This window comes from Brassica napus, chromosome C6 (genome assembly GCF_020379485.1).
Source record: "Brassica napus cultivar Da-Ae chromosome C6, Da-Ae, whole genome shotgun sequence".
Classification (NCBI taxonomy): Eukaryota; Viridiplantae; Streptophyta; class Magnoliopsida; order Brassicales; family Brassicaceae; genus Brassica; species Brassica napus.
Window position 1 is genome coordinate 47,208,362 of NC_063449.1, and position 23,937 is coordinate 47,232,298.

The window sequence follows — 23,937 nt, forward strand, 5'->3', positions numbered from 1 at the left end:
TTTCTAGAAGATGGTTAAAGCTAAGAGGAATCAATGAGTTTTGTGGAGATGCAGATTGGGTTCATCAAAGATGAGAATCATATATATATGGTTTACAGAGGGGCTACAAATCAGGAACATTTATGATCAAGCGATTTAAGATGGGGACATGAAGAGTTCACCGGTGAAAAAATAGATTACGAATATACACACGGCGCAACTCTGTAACTCAGACTTGTTTGAGACAATGATGAAAAGAACAATTATAGGAAAACCATAATTGTTGCAAACTTAAGTTTTTTTCATATAACGTGATGAATCCCATTTAAAAATGAAATCTATAACACACTTGTAGGTCCGACCCTCAGAGGAAGCCGAAGAAGCAAGGGCTTTCGACCTTCATAAATATATATTAGGTTCGGCTATCAATGTACAAATGTATCAGTTAGTTTAGTGGTATAAATGTTGGTGTTTATATCTCAATAACCCGGGTTCGAGCCATGGGCTTGATGCTTTTTTACACTTTTTAAAAGTGGGGTTCACAAAACGATGACGTGGCGCGCTGATTAGTGAGCAAAAACTGATCTATTATAATATAGATTTCATGTAGGACCGGATAGGATAATAAATAGATTTGTCATATGATTATGGTTCACACACCTCTCTATATATATACAAACAAGTAGGCATATAAAATCACAAACATCTGGAGAGCTAAAACTTAATTGATCATCATCGTCATCAACACTAATAACTCTCAGATTTTGTTTTTGTTTTCTTTTAAATTGATCAACTTAATAATGTCTGAAAGAGGAAAGATGAACTCGGAGCCAATGAAAGTTGTGTTCATTAACACACAGTACGTTGAGACAGATGCTCGTAGCTTCAAAAATGTTGTTCAAGAACTCACAGGTAAAGATGCCATAGTCGCCGCCGGTCCTTTCGAGTCTCCATCCACTTCCGACGACCGTTGTTACGGTGGAGGTAACAGAATCGGTGAAGATTCCAGACGACCCTACGACGGCGGAGGAGCGAAGATTAATAGTTTAATCTTCTTTTTTTTTTTTACATCGACTTAATCTTATTTTTCTTCTCAAATTCAAATATATGCTTCATCAAAAATAATGGTAATCATCTCCTTAAGTGAATCGTCACTCTTGAGATTAGGTCCAGTTGCGAAGATTATATTTTGTAAGGATAATACGGCTCATTTTTGAAAAATCTTGAACGGGGTTACAGGCTTCCAGCTTAGGTTTGTTGTTTGATAGCCCATTTAGCCCAAAGAGATGCGTTTGTTGCTGTGGTAAAAGGGAATTTCTAAAGTTTGGTTTAAAATTCATACAAACGATTATATTTAATGTATAATTTCATGTGCATAGAAACCAATAAAAAACAATTGTAAAGAACATGGTACCACAATAATATCCTCTGAACAAACTTTTACATTTAAAAAAAAAATTCAACATGTTATAGTTCACAACAACCAAATAATGTGAACTACTCTTTTTGTGTTTATATATGAAAAGAGGTTCGTGTGAGTGCGTAAATGGTCGAGGCAAATAGCAACAAAACCCATTGTTGACCCTCTCTAACCAACCTTAACCTATTTTGTGATAGTTGAACCATTTATTTTTTATATCATCCCAAACACACACGATTTTATCCGTCTCATTTAGTCATATTGTTGATTTGTTGTTAATCATAGGGGTTGATTCAACGATTATAAGAAAATTTATACGTCAAAATAAACTATAATTTCTAAAAAAATATTAGAAACCAATAGAATCCCCTAAGCAGTTTTGTCATCGAGAACATTTTATAAAAAAAAATCAATCAAACGTAACACCAACGCCGACCAAGCTAAGTTTAAAACATCACCAAACTTTGAACAATAATTCGATTTTAGAAAAGAAGTAAATCCTCGTACAAATAATACCGTCAAAGATAGTAGTACTAACTTTATTTTTCCTTAACGATTATTTAATTTGAAAGTAAATTAGGAATATTAGATTTTAATTACGACAACGCGACAAACAAACGTACAATTAAGAAAACGGATAAAACGGACAAAGATTTATTCAGACCGAACTCGGTGCTTAAAGGAACGGATAAAACGGACAAAGATTTTATTCAGACCGAACTCGGTGCTTAAAACACAAAAACCGCCTTCACAAATTTCGTATATTCTAATCCTTTTCCCGGTCAACAAACCAAAAAAACTAAACTCCACGACGTCGTTTCAAAGAAACTGAGCGTTACGCGCGAAGTAGTTAGCGCGTATAGGTAAAAAACAAACAGAGGATTCTTTGCCTCGTCTCTCACTCCATCGTTCTCTGTTCCCTTTCGCTTCTCTCTCTCTTGAGATTTTCCGTCAAAATAGAATCGAGAGGAAGAGAGGATAAAAGCAAACAAAACAAGAAAGCACGAATTTTTTCAGATACAGAACTTCTTCGTCTAAGCCTCTGTTTTATTTCTTCTTCTTCTTCTCTGTTTCATATAATAAGAAACAGACACGAACACACAAACAAACACTGTATCTTTGCTTCTGTCTCTCTCTCCAAAGAGTAAAAGTTCTGATCGCGTCTCTTCTGCAGTTTGTTCGTTCCTCTCCAAAGTTTTCAGGTTTTTTAAATTTTTCAGATTTATTAGGGTTTCTTTCTCTTCTGTTTAAATTCATTGGATTGTCTGAAAATTAGTACTTTTAATTGAAAAAAATTTCGAAATTTAGGGCTTTTTTAATTCCTTTAAAATGGTTTGAAGAAATTAGTGTTTTGTTAAATAAAGACTCTCTCTTTAATGGTGAAGATTGTTTTAAAGGATGCACCTTTAGATTAGTCTCTCCATTGTGATTTTGTAGAAAGGAACTGTTTTTATAGTCTCTGCCCTTAAAGTAAGTAGGAGAAAAGATTAGAACTTTTGGTGAGAGAGAGATGGGTAATAAGCTGGTGGGGAGGAAGAGGCAAGTGGTGGAAGAAAGGTACACAAAGCCACAAGGCTTGTATGTGAATACAGATGTCGACATTAAGAAGCTTAGGAAACTCATTGTTGAGTCTAAGCTCGCTCCTTGCTACCCTGGGGACGACGAGAGCTGCCACGAGCTCGAGGAATGCCCCATTTGCTTCCTGGTTTGTGAATTTTATCAAGTCTCTGGATTTTCTAGTGTCATTGTTGTGGACCTAACTTAGTGATGTTTTTTTTTTTTTTTTAGTTCTATCCTAGCCTCAATAGATCAAGATGTTGCATGAAAAGCATTTGTACAGGTGAAAAATTCATCAGATTTTTTTTTTAAAGCTTCTTTATGTTATTTCATGTTTTAAAATGGCGATTTGTTTTGGTTTTTGGTTGCAGAGTGTTTTTTGCAAATGAAGAATCCTAACTCAGCTCGGCCTACTCAGTATCCTTAAATTTTTTAATCCTCTGCATTTACTTGTAGGGAGTTGACTTTTATTATTAGTTTAGATGAATGGGTCTTCTAGTGCATGTGCTCCTTTAACATTATGAGGTGCCCCTTTTGTAAAACACCAAACTATGCTGTTGAGTACCGTGGAGTAAAGACCAAGGAGGAAAAGGGCATGGAACAAGTTGTAAGATATAAATAAATTATTCATTAGTAAACGTTTCTCCAATGTTTCAAGAAACGCTAGTTAGGCTCTTTAGAGAGGATTATTGATTAGGCCGGCGTCTAGACCGATTTTTTATTTTTTAAATATAGGTTAAGAAAAATCGTTTTGTTTAAACCTGATTTGCGAATGGAATGGCGCCGCCTAAACTGATTTTTAGAACATTGCGTTTCTCTATAAAGCTTTGGTTGAATAATATGTAATGTATAACCTTTTTTGTAGGAAGAGCAAAGGGTTATAGAAGCGAAAATAAGGATGAGGCAGAAAGAAATGGAGGATGATGAAGAGAAAATGCAGAAACGTATGGAATCATCATGTTCCTCTAGCGCAAGCGCCATGACTGGTGAAATGGAATACGGTTCTGCTTCAGGTAAGGTTCTTTCTTTCTTTCAGCTAATTCTCCTGATTAGTAACATATATGGCTTTTGACAGGCTTTCATTTTATGTGCCTTGTTGGTTTTGCAGCAATATCTTATAATGATCCCATGGAAGACGCTGAAAGTGCTTCATCACAGAACGTGTCAGTTGCTAGACAGCGCTCCCGCCGCCCTCAAGGAAACAGGTCTCTGTCTTTTTCTTTGTTAAGTTCTTCTATGGAGTAATGTATTAGTTGTAAGCATGTAGTAGTGTTATTGCTTATTGGACTTGGTCTTGTTTTGGGCATAGTTTTCACTTAGGGAGTGAAGTGAGTAACCTTTGTGATTTTATGTTACAAGTGGAAAGTTGTGAGAGTTTGTTATGTTTCCATGTCTCTAGCTTCAGTTTAATCTCATTTTCAGACATCTTACTTCTGATTTGTGTGGAAACTCTTCAGGGATGATGAGGCTGAAGCTGACCTTGAAGAGTTGATGGTCATGGAAGCAATATGGCTCTCCATGCAGGTAAAACTTTTATGTTTAGTTACTTGTCTTAGCTCTAATGACAAATTTTTACATTTCTCATTGTCTTTTTTTTCACTTTTGTCTAAACAGGAAACAGGGATGCAGAGAGATTCAGGTGGTGGGGGAGTGACACCTTTTAGGCAGTATGTATCAGAAGAAGATCATAGTTATGCAGAACCAGCAACCCCGTCTTCATCATCTGGTGGACTTGCTTGTGCAATCTCTGCACTTGCTGAGCAACGCCAGCAAATAATTGGAGAATCCTCTAATCACAATCACAACGTCAACGTTGCTTCATACAGTATGCTTCCTGGCAACTGCGACAGTTACTACGACATAGAACAAGACGCAGATGACATTGACCACTATCATCATTATAATCACTACCAAAACAACACCGAGATGGGAGAAACAGGGAGCAACAGCTCTTACATGAACGGCGGCGAGAGCTACCACAACTTTCCTCTTCCACCACCTCCTCCTCTGGTGATTGCTCCAGAGAGTTTTGAGGAGCAGATGATGATGGCTATGGCTGTGTCTTTGGCAGAGGTTCATGCCACGACCACCACAAGCGCACCAACTGAAGTTACTTGGCAATAAGTAAGTAGGAGGGCTTAGTAGTAATGGAAACTCATTGTGTGTGTATTTTCACTTCGTTCATATAAATGCTTGTTCCTATAGGAAAAAAGAAAAAAAACACAGTAATTTTCAGATTTAATAGAAAGAGTTGGGAACTCACGTGTGTGTTTTTGTTTGGTCATAGACAAGTAGTAAAGATCACTTGTTTGCTTGCCTGTTTTGATAGTAAAAGAATGAGAAGAGAAAGTCAAAGTTGTTCAGTGTTGACCAAAGTAGTATGAAGAGATTAAGCCTTTTAGTGTGTTTATATAAAATTATTAAAGATAGAACAATGGATTATGGATTTATGACTAGCAGCAAGTAGCAACAGACCCATTTCTCAAGATTGTGAGACATCTCGATCCGAGCAACTCATGTGTGTGTTTGGTCTTTTTATTTTATGTTCAAAACGGGAATAAATGGGCCTGTAATTTCACAATGTCCAAAACTCAGATATTTGGAGGGGGTTGAGATGAATGGGAGAGCGCGGTGAGGGTCAATGGAAAAAGCATTTTGCTGCTTGTATACATACATACATGGAGCATAAGGGTGTCATATGACACACACATGTTAAAGTTATAGCCTAGTGAATTTGTTACTTACTTAGTTACTTGTAGCAGAAAAATACCTAGGTCATTTGGTTTGAATATTCCTCTCTTAACCACCCCCCATTTAGATGAGTTTCAATCTTTGGTTAGCTTCTTTTTATTGATTTTTTTTCTTAATTTTAGGTTGAAACTGGGCTAAGCCAATTAATGACATCCCAAAAAATAAGGTTGGGTCTGCCACTGCTTGTATAATTTATTTAGAGATTTCTCTCTAGTGACGAAATGAATATTTTAGACAGTGATTGTCCTGCTGCTTCACCTTGTCGAAATTGCCAAAATCTGCTGATTCGTTTGCAATCCAACTGTGGCCTCTCACGCCAGCAGAGACGGCCTTCAGGTTCGATTTGATATCTCTTCATATTTTCTTCTTCTGAGAAATCAAGTACCAATCCAAGCAACAGTGTAAGACAGTGAGAAGTTTATTTTTTTTAGGAAGTTTATTTTCTTTTGACTTTGATAAAGACAAATATTTTAAAAAACTTTCAACTTTTTCTTTCGAACAACACAAAAAAAAAACACTTTCAATAACTATCGTTATTTTGTCGTATATCCGATACAAAATATCAAAAGAGCTTTATGATGTTTGAAGTTGTTTTTATAGAAAGCTTTTAGTTACGAACGTTAAAAGAAAAAAAAAAATTGTTGGAGATATCATCCAAGTTGGTCCTTTGCATGTGAATTTGACAATTCAGTGACGAGAGTCACTTTCCTTTAAAAGAATAGCGCAACCTGTCAGTAAACGACACGCTATCGACATTTCATTTTGGTGCCAAAATCGACTTCTCGGACCACAGTCCACGTTCAGTATTGAGATTTTCGGTTGTTGTGTCTTTATCATTATCCTTATTACTGTTATAGAGTTGTTAGCCTTAGACTGTAACATGTTTCATGTTCTATCCAACAACGTAGACTACTATCTTGTATATTTGAGCTTCAAGAGTTTTGCTTTCAAACACTATACTCTAAATTATTCTATCAGATAGTTAAATGCAAAGGTAGACACATAGTAGACACTCTTTTTTTTTTTTTTTTTTTTTGACAGCAAAGAATTTACAGACTCATGATGACTCTGTAAACCAAATCGGTAACTCCGCATCCATGTGAACGACAAAGGACGATTGTTTCCTAGCACTGCGTGCTAGACTATCTGCCCGAAGATTCGCTGTCCGAGGTACATGAACTATATCAGAGTTGAGGAAACTTCCTTTGAGAAGCTTTATGTCCTCCAAATAGCTTTCGAATGCTGGCCATTCTTCTGGTTCCGAAACCATCTTCACCAATTGAGAACAATCCGTTGCAAACGTTACCTGAAACTGTCTTAAATTCTTCATACATTCCATTGCCCAAATCAACGCCTCTATCTCCGAATGAAGGGGTGAAAGACATGCCCTTACATTCCTTGCCCCTAGCAGCCCATCAAACCCTGGTAAAGTACTATACCAGCCTTGTCCTGAGAACGTATCCTTATCCTTCCATGAACCATCCATAAAACACCATCGACCTTGTGTCACTAGGGGAACATTGATCGGTACCGAAAGCCCTCTCGTTGGGTCATTTCCCACCTGTGCTTCTGCCCAAAGTGATGATTCTATTTCAGCTAATTGAAGAGTATCCCTCGGATCCATATCCAAATTACTGAAAACTTTGTTATTTCGAGCTTTCCAAATATACCATAGAATCCATGCAAACTGATGATCATCCATCTTTGGCCGGACTCTCCAAAATAGATGATCCATATTAGCAAACAATGAAGAAGTAGGAAAAAAATTCGGAGCTGACGGAATCTTGGATAATGCCCACACTTGGCGTGCCGGTGGACATTCAAAAAATACATGGTTAATTGATTCTTCAGGCTCTCCGCATCGAGCACAAAATGTATCTCCATTTATCCCTCTTGCCTTGAGGTTTTTCATTACCGATATACATCCTGAGAGAAGTTGCCATAAAAAATGCCTTATTTTTGGGGGACACCGAACTTTCCAACAGAAAGCTTTAAGTATATCCACTGTAGGGCCATAAAAAACTGGTGGTTTTTCCTTATCCGGATAAATCCGTTCCACTTGATAGCCTGATTGGACTGAATATTTTCCAGTTTTAGTAAAATGCCATCCATTCCTATCCTCAAACTGATTCCTACTTAAAGGAATACTTTCAATTATTTTCGCATCCGCAGGATCCACAAGAGTCCTAATTACCTGTAAATTCCATGAGCGAGATTCCGAATTTATGAGGGAATCCACTGTAAGGTCCGGATAAAAGTTGGGGAAATTTTTGGTTGCTGGTCTCGGGCGAGTGGCTGGGATCCAAGGATCATTCCATACAGAGATAGACGAACCTGTTCCCACCCGTTTAATTAGTCCTTTACAAACCAGAGATCTAGCAGAAATGATACTCCTCCAGCCATATGACGGAGAAGAAGAACGAATCGGTTCCAGGGGTGAAGCATTCCTGTAATACCGTCCTTTGAAGACTCTTGAGAATAGAGTATTTGGTTTTTCCATCAGTCTCCATAGTTGCTTTCCAAGCATTGCCGTATTAAAATCCATAAGATCCTTGAAACCTAACCCACCGTTATCTTTGGTTTCACATAATTTATCCCATGATTTCCAATGCATACCTTTAGAACTTCCTCCTGGGCTCCACCAAAACCGAGCAACTGCGCTTGTTAATTTTTGAACTGTAGTCTTCGGTAACCGATAAACAGACATAACATGATTGGGCAAAGCCGTCACCACCGATTTAATAATTACCTCTTTTCCTCCTTTAGTAAAAAATCGGAATGTCCATCCATTAACCCTATTATTCAAACGTTCCTGAACAAAACCAAAAACCTGTACCTTAGACCCTCCAAGACTTTCTGGCAACCCCAAATAGGATCCCATGCCTCCTATGTTTTGGATTCCCAGAATATCTCTCAACTCTTGACGAATTGATTCTTCAATCTTATGCCCAAATTGAATTGAGGACTTCTGGAAATTAATTTGTTGCCCTGAGACAGCCTCATATTCCTGTAAAATCCTAAGAATAGTTTGACACTCCTCCTTGTTTGCCTTACAAAAGAATAGACTATCATCTGCAAATAGCAAATGAGAGATTGCTGGACACGCTCGCGCCACCTTTAAACCAGTAAGTTGTTTCTCTCTCTCTGCCCTCTTAATATTCGCTATTAATGCCTCAGTGCACATAATGAATAAATACGGAGACAGAGGATCCCCCTGCCGTAGACCTCGTTGAGGAATAATAAGTCCCTGTGGCTGCCCATTGATAAGTACCCTATATTGGACCGAAGAGATACATTCCAGCATCAAATTAACCCATCGAGGATCAAATCCCATTCTGTGTAAAAGTGCCACAATGAATTTCCACTCAATCCTATCATATGCCTTACTCATATCCGTTTTGATTGCCATAAATTTGTTCTGACATGACTTATTTGTCCTCAGTCCATGAAACATTTCCTGCGCGATAAGTATATTATCCGATATTAACCTACCCGCCACAAATGCCGATTGTGTCTCCGAAATCAGTCTTGGTAGGCAAATTTTCAATCGTTGACATAAAACCTTCGAGATAATCTTATAACCAACATTACAAAGGCTTATCGGCCGTAATTCCGTCATCCTTGTGGGTCTCTCTACTTTCGGAATCATACAAATATTAGTCATATTTAAACGTTGATCCATATTTCCTGTGAGAAGAAAATTGTTCACCAGCTCAACCACATCCCTCTTAATTATATGCCATGAGTGCTGAAAAAAAAGAGCTGTCATCCCGTCCGGTCCTGGCGCTTTCTCTGGATGCATCATAAATAAAGCTTGTCGGACCTCTTCCTCCGTTGCCATTCGCAGCAAATTTTGATTCATTCGGGGAGAAATAGATGGTACTATCTCCTCCAAAAAACTATCAAATTCCGTTGGATCCGTGGTCGTAAACAGACTCTCAAAGTAATCAACCGCCACCTTCTCAACCCCTTTCTCATCTGTTATCCAGTTACCTGTTTCATCATGAAGACCCACTATTTTGTTACGAACCCTACGCTGCTTCGTCAAAGCATGATAAAATTTAGTATTTAGATCTCCAGATGAGTACCACATATTCCTGCTTTTCTGGTGCCAATATTCCTCCTCATCCTTATAAGCCTCCTGCAATTTCCTAGAAACCTCAATAATCTCCTCTTGAGACCGATTATTATCCATTTGCACGTCTTCAAGTGCCTGTTGAAGCTTCTGTATTTTATCTTTTCCATATGGTTGATTATCTTTACGCCAAGTAGATATTTCATGGCGACAATTAGTAATTTTGGTAACAAGATCTCCTAGTTGTCCTTCCTGACTCCCCGTCCAGCCTGTTACAATCGACTCCATAAGACCCTCTTGGCCAATCCATCTTTTGTCAAATCTAAATTGCCCCCTTCTTTTCTTTATAAATTTATCCTCTAAGAAAGCCAACACTGGGCGATGGTCAGATCCCACCATCTTTAGATACTCTGTATAAGAACATGGGAAAAGCGTATGCCATTCCTCATTTGCCAAAGCTCGATCCAAACGACATCTGATCGTCACTGCTCCTTTCCCTTTGCCCCTTCTTCCTTGCCAAGACATTGTATTTCCTCGAGCCGGAAATTCTAGTAAACCACTATTCCTTATCATATTATTGAACGGGATAAATGAAGTAGCACAACGAAGAGAACCCCCATCCTTTTCATGATTCCCAGTAATTTCATTTAGATCCCCAATAATAAACCAAGGTTCTGATCTTGCCAAACCAAATCGGGTTAGTCTCTCCCATACTTGTTCTCTTAGTTTTGGCACCGGATCCCCATAAACAAAAGTAAGAAAGACTTGTTTTCCTTTAACCACCGCCTCAATATCTATCATTCTATTGCTAGAATATAAAATCTTCACCTGATACTCATTATAATAAAAAAGAGCTAAACCACCGCTCCTCCCATTAGGATCCACAGTAATCACACTATCATATCCAAAGTGTGATTGAAACCCTTGTACAAACTCGAACTCCTGTTTCGTTTCAGATAAAAATAAAAAATCCGGTTTGTGTTTATGCCATGTCTCCCGAAGATAACTTATGGTCCAATGACTCCCAAGTCCTCTACAATTCCAGCTTAAAATTTTCATATATATAATAATATCTTGTATTGCTCTCTCGAGCCCAAAATTTGGGTTTAAAGATACCCATCCATTTTATAATCCCAATAAAACAGTACCAAGCACCCATCCCTACCGACGCCCAAACAAACCATCTGGACCCCTTATGCTGATACTTGCATTCCACGCTACATCCGTACAGTCGCTCAAATACAATACTTGACAACTTAATCCTCAAGCTCAGAAATAAGACATTCATAATTATTCCTGCTAATTGATATATTGAGGTGATATATATTAAAAACATACATTTAATTATTTCGTGTAAAGAAATAATAAAACCTCGCATCCTCACATTCCAAATCGCCTTCAGACGAATAAAATTTGAAACCACTCCACTTTCAAGTTTCCAATTGTTCCACGTAGACCAAATTACATGTACCAAGGAAATAGTAACATGCATAATACGTACATAATCAAATGCATTATAGTGATTTCCTAAATGTACGTGGCCTTTGATTTCAACTACCAAATAAACTAATACCCCACAGATAACTCCGCACCACCGAGGACGTAAAGCGTTTTCAACACTCCTGATTACATCTTGAACCCACAAGCTTTGTATACTCACTAGCTCCCACCAAAAGAAAATCATGTTTACTAAACCCTGCCTATGTAAACATATAAATAAACCTAACCACCGATTCAAGATTAGACCGTTAATCCACCATCCTCCGTTAATCCACCAACCTCTGTTCCCATAAAATAATCTACAAACATATATATCAAAGTTCCTGTCTTCAAAAGACTTTAGTACAATAAGAAGGGAATGAGCAAAATAAAACTCATGATATCCACAATTCCAAATCCTCCTCCACAAAACCCTTTTGCCAGAAATCATCAACACGTATTTTTGAATAGAATACCAGGAACTCAATAAACCACTCTTATTCCAATACTCAATAAGAACCAAGAGAAACAGAGCAATGAATACTACCCCCAAACCCATGAAACCAAATAAAACTTCAAAGAAAATTAACTTTAATGATAAAATGAAAGCTTCACCCCCATAAACCCAATCCTTTATTCGTACTCTCATTGTAAATGAGATTTGATCCATAAACCTTAGAACTTTAAGTTAACCGGCTTCGGGATTGAAGGTCCCTTGCTCTCCGGTGGTTTGGTATTGTCTCCATGACGAGTCCCGACCTTAGCTGCTGCTGCTGCAGTTTTCTTCCTTGGTGAAAGAAGCGCAGACGCCATTCTCATTTTAGTACTGCCTGCAGTGCTGTTATTAGGTTTAAATAACCTCTTACGGTGACCCTGTCTCGTCGCCACCTCCCCTGTCCCCAGCTCCTTATTGATGTGCGCATCACCAGCCACCGGTTCTTCGGCATTCTGAAGAAGAACTTTCTCTATCTGAGCCTCAGAATCTTGCTCAAACTCCTCTATCTGAAGTAGACACTCAGAGTTTTGAAAGTATTCAATAGTTCTCTTCTCTATGCTTCAAATAGTTCTCTTCTCTATGCTTCATCTAAATTAACATGATTCGCACTTGTTCCGTCACCACCAGATATTCAATTTGTTCGTAGAAATAAAATAAAAAAGTAGTAAAATTTTGAAAATATTGTAAAAACAATAACATTTTATTATAAAATAAAAATAATTATAAAAAATTAGTTAAATAATTAATTTAGTGAAAATACTATAAATTTTATAAAGATAAAAATAGTTAAATAATTTATATATAACTTTTAATATGTGTATATACATATATATTTATTTATTATTTATGTATAGATATTTATATTAGATCGGATATGGATATCCATTTTCAAATTTTTGTTTTTGTAATTTGTTATATTTTAAATGGATGTTGAATATTTATATTTGATTTGAATGACTTATATCTAAATTTCTCAAATTGAATTGGAAGAAGTTTTATCTACCCCAAGTTAAATGTTGGAAAAAAACGGACGGAATCTTTTAAAATGGGATATTGACACTAGGAAACATAAAACAGTAACATGTTTTCAATTATTGAATTAACATTAACTTAAAGAAGACACATTTATAATATATGGCACACTTAGAACAACAAATCACGAACGTAACCTATCAATCATTCAACGGAAACAGTTTCCTTTCAAATGGCTGAAGCCTATTATCAGACAACCTAGAGTTGTAGGCAGAGCTTTTATACTCAGACCAAGTGAACTCTTCGTACAAACTCTCGTCCTCGTTGTTCATAAGACAAGTCAATGGAGAGATTCTCTGAGACAAAGAAGGTCCAGCAAAGTAAATCATAGAAACCCTAGATTTCATGCTGTTCGTTAAAACCCTATGCTTCACGCTCTTGAATCTCCCATTTGTCAACACCTTCAAGATCAGCACACAAAAAAACAACACAAAAGGTTTAGATCTTATCGGTTCAAAGCATTAAAGAATATATACTTAACTATTAACCAACTCATTGTGGGTTTTTTTTTGACGAAAGAAACCCGACTAGCCTCATGGTGGTTTACTTATTGAAAGATTCATCAAACCTGGAGAGAGTCGCCGACGTTGAAGAAGAAGGAGGACGGATCTGAAGGGACAGATATCCAGGAGCCATTAGTTAGATTGATTTGTAAACCAGAAGTGTTGTTAGACCTTAAGACAGATAAGATTTGAGGATCAGTGTGTTCTCCAAAACCTATCACATTGTTGCCACCATAGATATTTTCGTTGATGAGAGGGCATGGTGGATAAAAATTAAGTCTGAATTTCGAGTCACTGTTTTGATCAGAGACAAGCTTGCTAAGTGTGTTCCTCGGTTTGATCCCTAACCCATCAGTAATCATCTCCAAAACATCACATGTCATTTTCCTCGCTGATGTTGTGTACTCCAACACTGCGTTCCTGCATAACGAAAACTCGAGTGTGAGTTTTTAAACTAGAAGCGGTGAAAAATATAAGGAGTCACAAAACAAGAGACTACAAAAAAATGATCATCTTACATCACATAAATGGTATCACAAAAATAAATTATTTTAGTTTAGATTACTTCTTGTCCAATAAAGGGTTTAGATTACTTATTAATAAATGATACAAAATATTACAGTATCAAAGAAAAATAATATAAAATGTGTTTCAAAAAAAACAAAACATAATAATATAATATGTAGTTACAAATGTCCCGTGAAGTTTCAAGGACAACGGCATCTCAAAACTTCGAATGTGATGAACGTAACAAACAAACAAACAAAAAAAACGAGCCATAAAGCAGTGAAACAGACCGAACATTAACTATATAAATAGAGTCATAGAGGAAAAAGACAGAAGCATGGGCCAGGTGAAGAAACATAGTATAACAATGAAAGGTGTTAACTAAACAATTAGGGATAAGAAAACAACAACGTTGATTCCAACCTTATAGTTTCTCGGTTATTCAAGAGAGCCGGAAGGAACGGATCCGAACCGATATCAAGATTGACATTCATCAACAAGTACTCAACCCAACCAACGTCACCATTCCGACCAATCTTTCCGTTCCCGTATCCAAAGGGATAACCTGCGACTTGGTTTTTGTCGGACGTGGGCAATGAGAAGAACTCGACAGCCTCGTGTTCCAAAACAGATACTAGCTCCGAGGGTACTCCATGGTTGATCACCTTGAAGAACCCAAAGTCTTCACAGGCTTTTACCATGGCGTGTTTGGACTCTGGGTCAGAGATATCTATAACCGGGATTGGAGAAAACCCGGATTTTGGTTCTTCGACCGGTTTAGGCAATATCGTCATTGCTATAAATGTATGTTTCACAGTTTTTTTTTTTTTTCTGGTGTCACTTTTAATAGCTTTTGAAGGATGATACATCGAGTTATGTACTCGGACGAGTGTGTATATATAGCAGAGAAGAGGAGAGGATAAAAGCTAACAATGACGTACGAATATGATCAAACTATTCAAAACTACGCTCCTAAATTCAATTATTTTCTCTTTAATGTATCGACATCAATAAAATTAATTTTGGGGACAATTTTCGTGAAAGCGTCACTCATTAGTCATTATGTTAAATAGCAAAAACTTTTAAATTGCTCTTCCATCATGTCGATATTTTGTTTGTTTTTCCTGTGCTGGTATTATTAAGAATTTTTCATTGATAATAATAACATATGAAAATTTTAAGATTTAGAACAGGTTAAAAAACTACTCAAAGTGAGATAAATGGCATTTAAGGGTTTTATGGGCATCTAAGAACATCATTATGGTATGGTTTTAAACATAGTTTTTAACTCTATTATATTAATATTTTAATATAATTTAGTTATATAATTTATTTAAAATTTTCAAAAGTTACACATCAATAAAATAACAAATGGAGAAATAATCTCTCATTATTTTAAGTTTTCAAATGAAAACAGTTATCTAGAGTCTGTTAGTGTTCCACGTCGGCTATATATTTTAGTGTTCCACGTCGGCTATATATTATACATCGATATGACAGGATGCTCTTATTATTTAGATTTTAGATACTTCAAATTATATACCTAAACAGCGACATTTAGGAGAATTGCCCTTAACATATTTAATGGATTATTAAAATTTCAAAGTTTTTTTAATAGCATATGTTGTAAATAGTACATGAACTAAAGGTTAGTTATCTACTATTACATTTTGTATATAATCATTTTTAGATAATATATTGTTGTGTGATTCAAAATAAATAAAAAGATAATATATAGTTGTAGATATAATTTTTAACATATGTTAATAATATTATTTTTGTATAAAATTATTACATAATTTATGAACTTTAACCAATTTTAACAGTGAATGATATATATTTATTTAAATAAAAGCATGTTTTAAAAAGAGAAATTCTCTAGAATGATTTTTTTAGGTTTTTTAAACTAAAAGAGTCTCTAATAAATAAAATGACCAAAACAGTTTCATTAAAGAGTAAATATACATTTATACTCTCTAATGTTAACTAATTTAAACTTTAGGTTAGATTTGAAGGTCGACTTTAGAATTTTTAAAATAATTAAATATTAAAAAATTCAAAAGAATTTTTTTTAAAAATAGTTTCAAAAAACAATTTTGAAAAATAAAATTTCACAAAAGGAAAAATTAGAAAATTTTGACTTTGAAAGCAGATAATTCGAAATCTATATTTTTTATTATTACTTATATTCATATATCTATAAAGCAAATGTAGAAGTGTATTTTGCCTCTTCTCTTTTGATCATTTACGTCCTTTAGAGCTCTTTTGATCATTTACGTCCTTTATAGCTAAATTGATTTTTTATTAATAATATTATTGATTATTATGGTTTTTTAGAAATGTTATTTATTTAATTGATTAATGTAAATAATCAATATATTATATTATATAAATAATTAAATGGTCCTACTAAATCTTATCAATAGTAGATAAAAATAGTGACTCTATATTAAAAATAGACTAGATTTTGATCCGCGCAATCGCGCGGATGTTTGTTTTCAATTTTCTATACATAAATTATTGTTTTTAAACATTAGTGGTATGTATTTTTAACGTTAATCATATACTTAAATGTTTATATAACTATTTCAAATACAATAATTTTATAAATACATGTTATAATTAATAAATTGTTTAAAACCTTATATATTTTCACTTCTTATTATATATTTATCTTATTGTATTTGCATTTAGTTATTAAGCAAATTAATATATTCACGAGAAAACATATTTGAAAATTATTTTGTATTTAATTTATGCTAAATTCTGACCCGTGTTTCAAAGCTGTATTTCTTTTTACTAATATTTTTTATGCTTATTCATTTTAGATAATATATTATTGTATATACAAAAGTATAAGATATGTTAATATTTAGACATGTATTATATGGTTTGCTAATTTTAAGTTATTCTATCATCATATTATATTTTTAAAATAAATAATTTATATATATGAAAATAAAATTTATAAATTTATCAACTGAATATACTTTTATCATATTTATTTAAGTATAATAATTGTATTTTAACATGAGCATGACTATAAAGGAGATAAAATATGATATAATTTATTTATTTTTTATTTTATAAACGATAACTTAAAATACATTAAAATATTGTTATAATATTACACAGATTTATTAAAAAATTTAAAATATAATATATAAATATTGTTAAAATATATATTATATTTAAAATGAAAATATATTATGATTAAAGTAATTACAAAGATTTTATATTATAAGCTTTAAAGAAATACATGTCAATTTTTATACATGTATTATATAATTTGCCAATGTTAACCCATCTTACCAACATATTAGATTTTATTGAACATAAATATTTTATACTTACGAAAATAAAATATATAAAATTTATAAATTTAATACAAATTTATTATATTTAGCTCAATATAATAATTTTCTTTTAATATGATTGATTATGATTATATAATAGATAAAATATTACAGAATTTTTTTATTTTCATTTTATAAACGATTACTGAATTTATTAATGTATAATAATATTTCAAACTAATTTCGAAATTAGTGAAAATATTTAAATATAATTTCTAAAATGAAGATCTTGTAAAAATCTTTTAAACAGAATTCTTAGAATTTTAAAATAAATATATTTATATTTAAAATGAAAAGATATCAAAAGATATTATGATTAAAGTATTTTAAAGATTCTATGTATTATTAGTGTTAATAAATACATTTAATAAGATTTCTAAGTGATTGTCCAAATTAAAAAATCACACATGAAAAGAGTCATTATTTTTATTTTAATATATAAGATTGATATATCATCATGGTTATATATCTTGTTATTCTCTTAGCATCGTGAATGGATGTCGAGGATTATATGTGAGTCTACTATAGAATAAACCTACAGAGAAAGATATGTGGACAAAATCTAAGGCTGGCTTCAAGTTGTTTCGTCTTTTTTGGGTTGCTTCAAATTATGTGAATGATGTCGGGCTAAAAGTGTACTCAAGATCCCATCCATTGGTGTTTTGATTTTACAACATTTAATTTATATGTAAATAAGATAGGTCGATTGGATGCCAACAGTTGGCTGCCTTCTCATCTTGATTGGCTGTAAGGACAGCACCTGTCCGGCGACTCTGCGCAGATTGATAGCTCGGGTCAGGATTGATTTGAATAGAAAGAAACAAAATCCTCCACAACACCAATCTCTAATTCGCTCCACACTATTTTGAAATAATGATCGAGTGGTTATAGAGACGCGCTCTCGCAAAACGAAAACGCAAAGACTATGATGAGTTTATGTAAATTTGGTTCTTTTTTATTTTTGAGTTATACTCGTTTTACCAAAAAAGTTGTTGTTAATTCCTTTTACAATATTCTACAACTATTTTATTTTGATGACTAGACATAGCTTAGAAAACCAAAGTTAGGCCTGTTTCAAGGGCACGCACAATATCGATGCTACTCGTTAACATATGCATGGTTGTGATTTGGTATTATTATAATATACTGTCGATTTCAAAAAATAAATACAATTATTTTTTGTTTGTTTAGAGAAATTTTCTTTTTAATAACTGACAAAGTTTCTCAGATGTGTTTTTCATAATACACTACTAATATAAGTTAAAACTAAAATTAAATTTTAAATAAAATAAATTTGGGGCAATAATAAGCAGCCAAGATTCAAGGCAGTCCCTCAATTTTGTTTGAACATCTCTCAGAGGAAGTACTACATCTCTTCTCTTTCCTTTTTTGCCTAGGCCTGGGAATTTGAATTATAGCTTGCGGCGCCGCTTCGTTTGACCCGTTGTAGAGCGGTGCGGGTCGAGCAATTTGGAAAAACCAAGTTGTGGGTGCGTATTAATACTATTTTATGCGGAGTGGATATGGGTTGGTAGATTTTGAATCGCGGACATCTGTTAATCCGTAAATTTTTTTTATAAAAATAAAAAATACTATTTTTTTCAAAAAAATAAAATTTTAAAATAATAATTTTTTTATAAATATATTATTTTTTTAGAAAATTTAATTAAATAATTATTTTTAATTAAAAATATTACCAGCGGATTTTGCAGGTTACCTGCAAAAAATAACAGAGCATATGCGGGTATTGATTTATTTCTCTGCAGATTGAACAGGTCGGAATTAAAAAAAAAAAAAAAGTTGACCCGCCAAGCGGATGAAAGAGCTCTCTTGAATGGAAGGGTGGGACAAAGTCTGATCTTCCGCACAAGGAGTTCTCACACACTTAAGTTACAATTCACATTTTTTCTGTTTTTAAAAGCAGTTCAAACGGGAGATCTGCATGCAGTTCAATATTTTATCTTGTTGTGGAAAAAGCGGGAGATCTGCATGCAGATCTCATCCGCCAACATTTGGTGGTGTTGATCTGTTTTTTTTTTCCTTTTTTTCTGCCAATAAATAATTTTGTTACAAACACTTAACTTAAAAATATTTATCTGATTTTATAAATAATGTATGAGGGTTAGCTCAAACTATATACCTCACATTAATACTATATTTGTCATTTTAAAATTATAAACATGATGTCCAATCACCGACAAAACACAATATTTTCTAAAGAAGAAGATATAAATCTTTCTACATAAATGTCGGTACGGATAAGTAATTAATAAATTTTTTTTATTTTTAAAATAGTTAATATATAGGTAAATGATTGAAATTTAGTAAATCTATCGAGAAAATACAATTTTAAATGGATTCTTAACCGAGAACAAGTATTTATTGAGTTGTACGATCAACTAATTTTTATGACCAATTACCGTTTTGAAAATTCTACACCCACTAGTAGAAAGTTTTGCAGTATTAAGTTCAACCAAGAGTTTAATATTAGCATAACCTTCCGGTTTTCCAAAAAAAACTCGATCAACTAGAATGAAAATAGAAGAAGTACAAGTATCTTATGAAAAATTCTACAGGCATTTCGGTCGATTCTACAACATTTGAGATATTTGTTTTGATATTTTGGTGTAGTTTTTATTGTTTTAATATATAATTTATAGTTTTGAACTGGTTTTGCCATTCATACTTTATAATAAATTATTTTATTCGCTTGATCTACACTTGTCCCGTTTGATCTGCATGATGTGATTGATCTGCAACGCTTGAACTGCTTTTACCGTTCATACCCAATGCGGACCCTGAATACGGATGCTCTTATGCAGTGCAATGAGTATACTATGAAAAACTGGTCCCACAAAAAGATGATTCCAATATCTGGACACAAGTAGTAGACCCTACAGTCTGACATATTCGTATCTAGGAGGTGCAGTGGAAAATGTATATATGCCAGGACTGAGTATAATATCGATCCGGACCTTAAATCCAAACTCAAATCTGAGCCGAAAACTCCAATCCTATTTCATAAAAAATATATATATTGTAGTTAGATCATTATTCGGATCAAATTATTTGTACTTACTTCCTGACTCGGCATTGTAGTTGGATCAATGGTCGAATCGGTTTAACCGGATTATAAATTTTCATATAATTTTAAATTAAATAGCTATATATATGTATAACTATAAAATTATTTGTATTAAATTTTAAATCATTTTTACAATCTAAAAAACCATATGAAAATAAAATGACAACTTCAAATAATATAAAACTATTATGATAACTAATTTATTTAGATAGATATTAAAAGTAATATGTTTTTTAAGAAATCTTTTTAAAATGTGATTTTTTTCTATTTTAAACTTGAATTTGAAAAAATCAATTTTTAATATCAAACCGGTTCACCGGTTTTGGCAAGTTTGATCGGTTTTTGACTGAATTTGCCGTTTTAAATCTGGTTTTTATTAACACAATCTAAAACTAGCTAGAAAAGCGAGTCATGGTTCGACCAGTCCGGTCTGGTTATCAAAACACTGTTTGAACCCGAAGCTTGCCGAATCAGATCCCACTCGAATATGAACGCTCAGTCCTATCAACTTTCCTGTATGACCTTTTTTTCCTCTCAGACAAAGCTAAGAATTAATTCCGTATAAGAAAGAAAAGCTACAAAGCACACGATTTGTAAAAAACTAAATGAAACATGGATACCGTAAAATTTTATTCAAGATAGCGTTTTCAAAAAGCAAATAAGATCAATATATGTATTTATTAGACTGCATGAGAAATTTGGAAAACTCTATGATTTTGTCTGTTTTTAAACACCAATACATCTTTCTCTCATTCTCGGATTTGATTATTTATATAAAATTATCTTAATCGAATCTCTTAGAACTAATGAGCCAGAAGAAAATATAATTTTGATACGAAATATGTTAATTCTGAAGTACAAGTTTTTTTAGCTGTTAACACGGTTGCTTGTAGAATGTTCTCAGCTACCAAACCGAGACTCCAAGGTACCCTTCCTCGAACAGGCGAGTCACAAACAACAATTTCGTGCAGTCGTTCTCTTAGGATTATTACCAAAGAAAGTACGTAAATTACGAAAACAATACATGACAATGTTTTCTTATTCAAAACTTAAATTACGAAAATAGTTCTTGTTAAGTGAGAAACGATTTTTTTTTTTTTTTTTTTTTTGTTAACCGTGGGGATCCGGCGACCGAGGTCAACCGACTAATCCCACGAGGCCCGCAGCAACCACGTAATTTCCTCCCCAGGAATTAGCAGGGAGGGCCCGGGTGGCCAACGCGAGAAACGATATTACAAGAGCTTTATTTTTTTCATTTGTCCATCTGAAACGGCAACCAAATCTCATTGACCCGACCCAAGAACTCGAACGGTGAGTTGTATTGCGCTACTGTGTAAGCAGAAGTCGATCCAACACCACCTTTTTCTCTGCTTTTATCTATTGCCTTGCCCCATACGGTACCTTTTAGGCTTGTCTCCAGCTCTGCCGCTTCTTCTCCGACAGTGTCATCCGATACGTATCCGCCGAATTGCTTCACGGCAACATACCTCGTGTCCCATCTCTGTACGTGTAGGTTCTTGGCCGGAGCAGGATCAGGTTGGTTTTGTTTAGGAACGTAGAATGATACCGTGAAGGAGGATTCACATAAAGGACCGTCGCTCGGAGAGACTTGAACGATAACTGGAGCTGTCATCTCTATCTTCTGGTGATAGTCGTTATTCCCTTGAATGTAATCGAACAATCTGCACACAATGACGCAAACCACAATCAAAAAGCGATCCATATGAAGTAAAGGGTCATAGGTTCGATGCCCGGAGAGATTTAATTTAACATGATATATAGGCTTCTAGTCATTAAAAAAATTAAAAACCCTAATTTTGGAAGTAGAAATGAAACATACTGGCTAAAACTGGTTCGTGTAGCTTTGACGAGAGAGGCATCTTTAATGGGTTCTGTTGAAATCCAGACGGTAGTATTGTAACGGCGAATCTCGTAGCCATTACCTGAGTTGACCAACTCGTAGCTCGGACATTCGATTCGGTTACACGACGGCGGAAACTTCCCAACTTGTGCAGGAGCGAGAGAGTTTCCGGAGAGAAAGCTGAGAAGGAACGATAGCGTGAAGATTCTCAGAGCTGCTGCTTCCATAGCGGCGGATTCTTTTATTTGGTTATTTTCTTCGTTACTTACAATTACAATGGAACACAAACGGATACGTCTTTTTATGTGTGGTTCATTTCAGACAGGCTTCGGTTACGTAAGAAAACCCTACAAACTTTCATTATTTTCAAAATTACCCCTTTATTTTTGTATTTTCACGTTTTCTTGTCGATTTCCGGTTTGTAGTTGGTCGGTTCTGATATTTTTGTTGGTTTTTGGTTTTATGGAAAATAAAACCAAACAAAACATTCGTAATTCTGTTTAGTTTGATGCAATCATCATAATTTATGTTTATTTGGTCAGATTACATTAAAACTGGTATTACATTCGATTTATTTTAGTTTTATGACAAAAATAATGCCAGTTGATTTATGAACAGTTATTCTTGATTCGATTTGGATTTGAACAGTTTTTCGGTTCATTTACAGCTTTACATCATTTCCAATCCTTGGTTCCTTACTAAACTTCTTGTTAGCCAGGAAATGATAAATATTAAAATATTAACCACAATTTTTATTAATTAAACCGGTTTAATCAAAAGCTATTACAGTCTAGCTTCTTAAACACCTCTCTCTTAATCCAATTGCATATATACATATAGCATTCAGATTGTTAGGGCGTAACCACACTACATGTCAAACGGAACAAGAATCTCATTAACTCTAGCCGTGGTCTGGAACGGTGGGTTATAATCGGCGACTAAATAGTCCGGCCTTTCTCCTTTGCTCTTCTCGATATGGGATTTCCATTCAGTGCTCTTGAGGCTATCCATCAGAGCTATAGCTTCTTTAATGGCTAGATCATCCGTCACATACCCACTGAACTGCCTAGTGGCTACGTAGGTTGGTTTCCATGACTCCACATGAAGGTCATCGGCCAAAGGTGGGGTTTGTTGGTTCTTCTTTGAGATGTAGAAGCAGACGGTGTACATGTAGACTTCTGCTCGGGTGTTATTTGTGTGATAACCGGAGCTGTCATGTCATGTTCATCTTTATCTTGCTTTTGTTATCTCCTTGTATGTAACGAAATAATCTGTAACCCCCCCCACCCCCCCCCCCCCCCCCCCCCCCCGAAAAAAATCAAAATTTTTTTTATCAAAATCAATTTTTATTTAAGATAATAAATTAGGATACTAACATCACATGTTTGTTACAAAAAAAAGGCATCACATGCTTTACGTTAATGAAACGTAAAAACCGCTAAAAAAAAAAAACTTACTCAGTTTTGTTGCGTTTTTTTTTTCTTTACATAAAACAGAATAAATTTATTTTTAATTCAACAGTTCTACTTAAATCAAAATTCTAGTATAGATTTATAAGAAAATTAGATTGAAAAATGTAATACCGTTGGAAACCAGTTTTGGTGCCCTGAGTCATGGATGGGGCTAGTGATGGGTTCGCGGGTCAACCCGCCCCGCCCCGCCGCGGGTCGAATCATTTTTTCGATTCAAAAACTCGACCCGCATAACCCGCAAACAAAAATTTTTATATCCGCACCCGCCCCGTCAAAACCAGCGGGTAACCCGCCAAACCCGCGGGTAATATTAATTATATTAAAATAGTTATTTTAATTAAAAATGATTATTTTCTAATTATAT

At 34.4% G+C, this 23,937-nt stretch overlaps 3 protein-coding genes and 1 pseudogene across 4 annotated transcripts; 1 reads left to right on the forward strand and 3 right to left on the reverse strand.

Moving 5' to 3' along the window:
* Positions 1-2,280: 2,280 nt before the first annotated feature.
* Positions 2,281-5,216, forward strand: BNAC06G38900D (E3 ubiquitin-protein ligase DA2). 2 transcript variants are annotated; one of them, XM_013794523.3, is made up of 9 exons: positions 2,295-2,601; positions 2,837-3,104; positions 3,188-3,239; positions 3,328-3,373; positions 3,482-3,563; positions 3,822-3,969; positions 4,065-4,161; positions 4,414-4,480; positions 4,571-5,216. In XM_013794523.3, exons 2-9 carry the CDS (start codon positions 2,910-2,912, stop codon positions 5,078-5,080), a joined length of 1,197 nt encoding a protein of 398 aa, XP_013649977.1. In that variant the 5' UTR covers positions 2,295-2,601; positions 2,837-2,909; the 3' UTR covers positions 5,081-5,216. The 2 variants fall into 2 exon arrangements, with proteins under 2 accessions (XP_022560777.1, XP_013649977.1); XM_022705056.2 differs by having other exon boundaries at positions 2,281-3,104.
* A 7,610-nt stretch (positions 5,217-12,826) lies between these two features.
* LOC106357323 (gibberellin 2-beta-dioxygenase 1) lies at positions 12,827-14,789 on the reverse strand. The gene is made up of 3 exons (XM_013797003.3): positions 14,223-14,789; positions 13,358-13,712; positions 12,827-13,190 (listed from the first exon to the last, which is right to left on the reverse strand). Exons 1-3 carry the CDS (start codon positions 14,666-14,668, stop codon positions 12,930-12,932), a joined length of 1,062 nt encoding a protein of 353 aa, XP_013652457.2. The 5' UTR covers positions 14,669-14,789; the 3' UTR covers positions 12,827-12,929.
* A 6,272-nt stretch (positions 14,790-21,061) lies between these two features.
* On the reverse strand, positions 21,062-22,545 carry LOC106357322 (heme-binding protein 2). The gene is made up of 2 exons (XM_013797002.3): positions 22,081-22,545; positions 21,062-21,922 (listed from the first exon to the last, which is right to left on the reverse strand). The coding sequence occupies exons 1-2, from the start codon at positions 22,326-22,328 to the stop codon at positions 21,493-21,495; spliced, it is 678 nt and encodes a 225-aa protein (XP_013652456.1). The 5' UTR covers positions 22,329-22,545; the 3' UTR covers positions 21,062-21,492.
* Positions 22,546-22,834: 289 nt separating this feature from the next.
* Positions 22,835-23,716, reverse strand: LOC106357321 (annotated as a pseudogene).
* Positions 23,717-23,937: the final 221 nt, after the last annotated feature.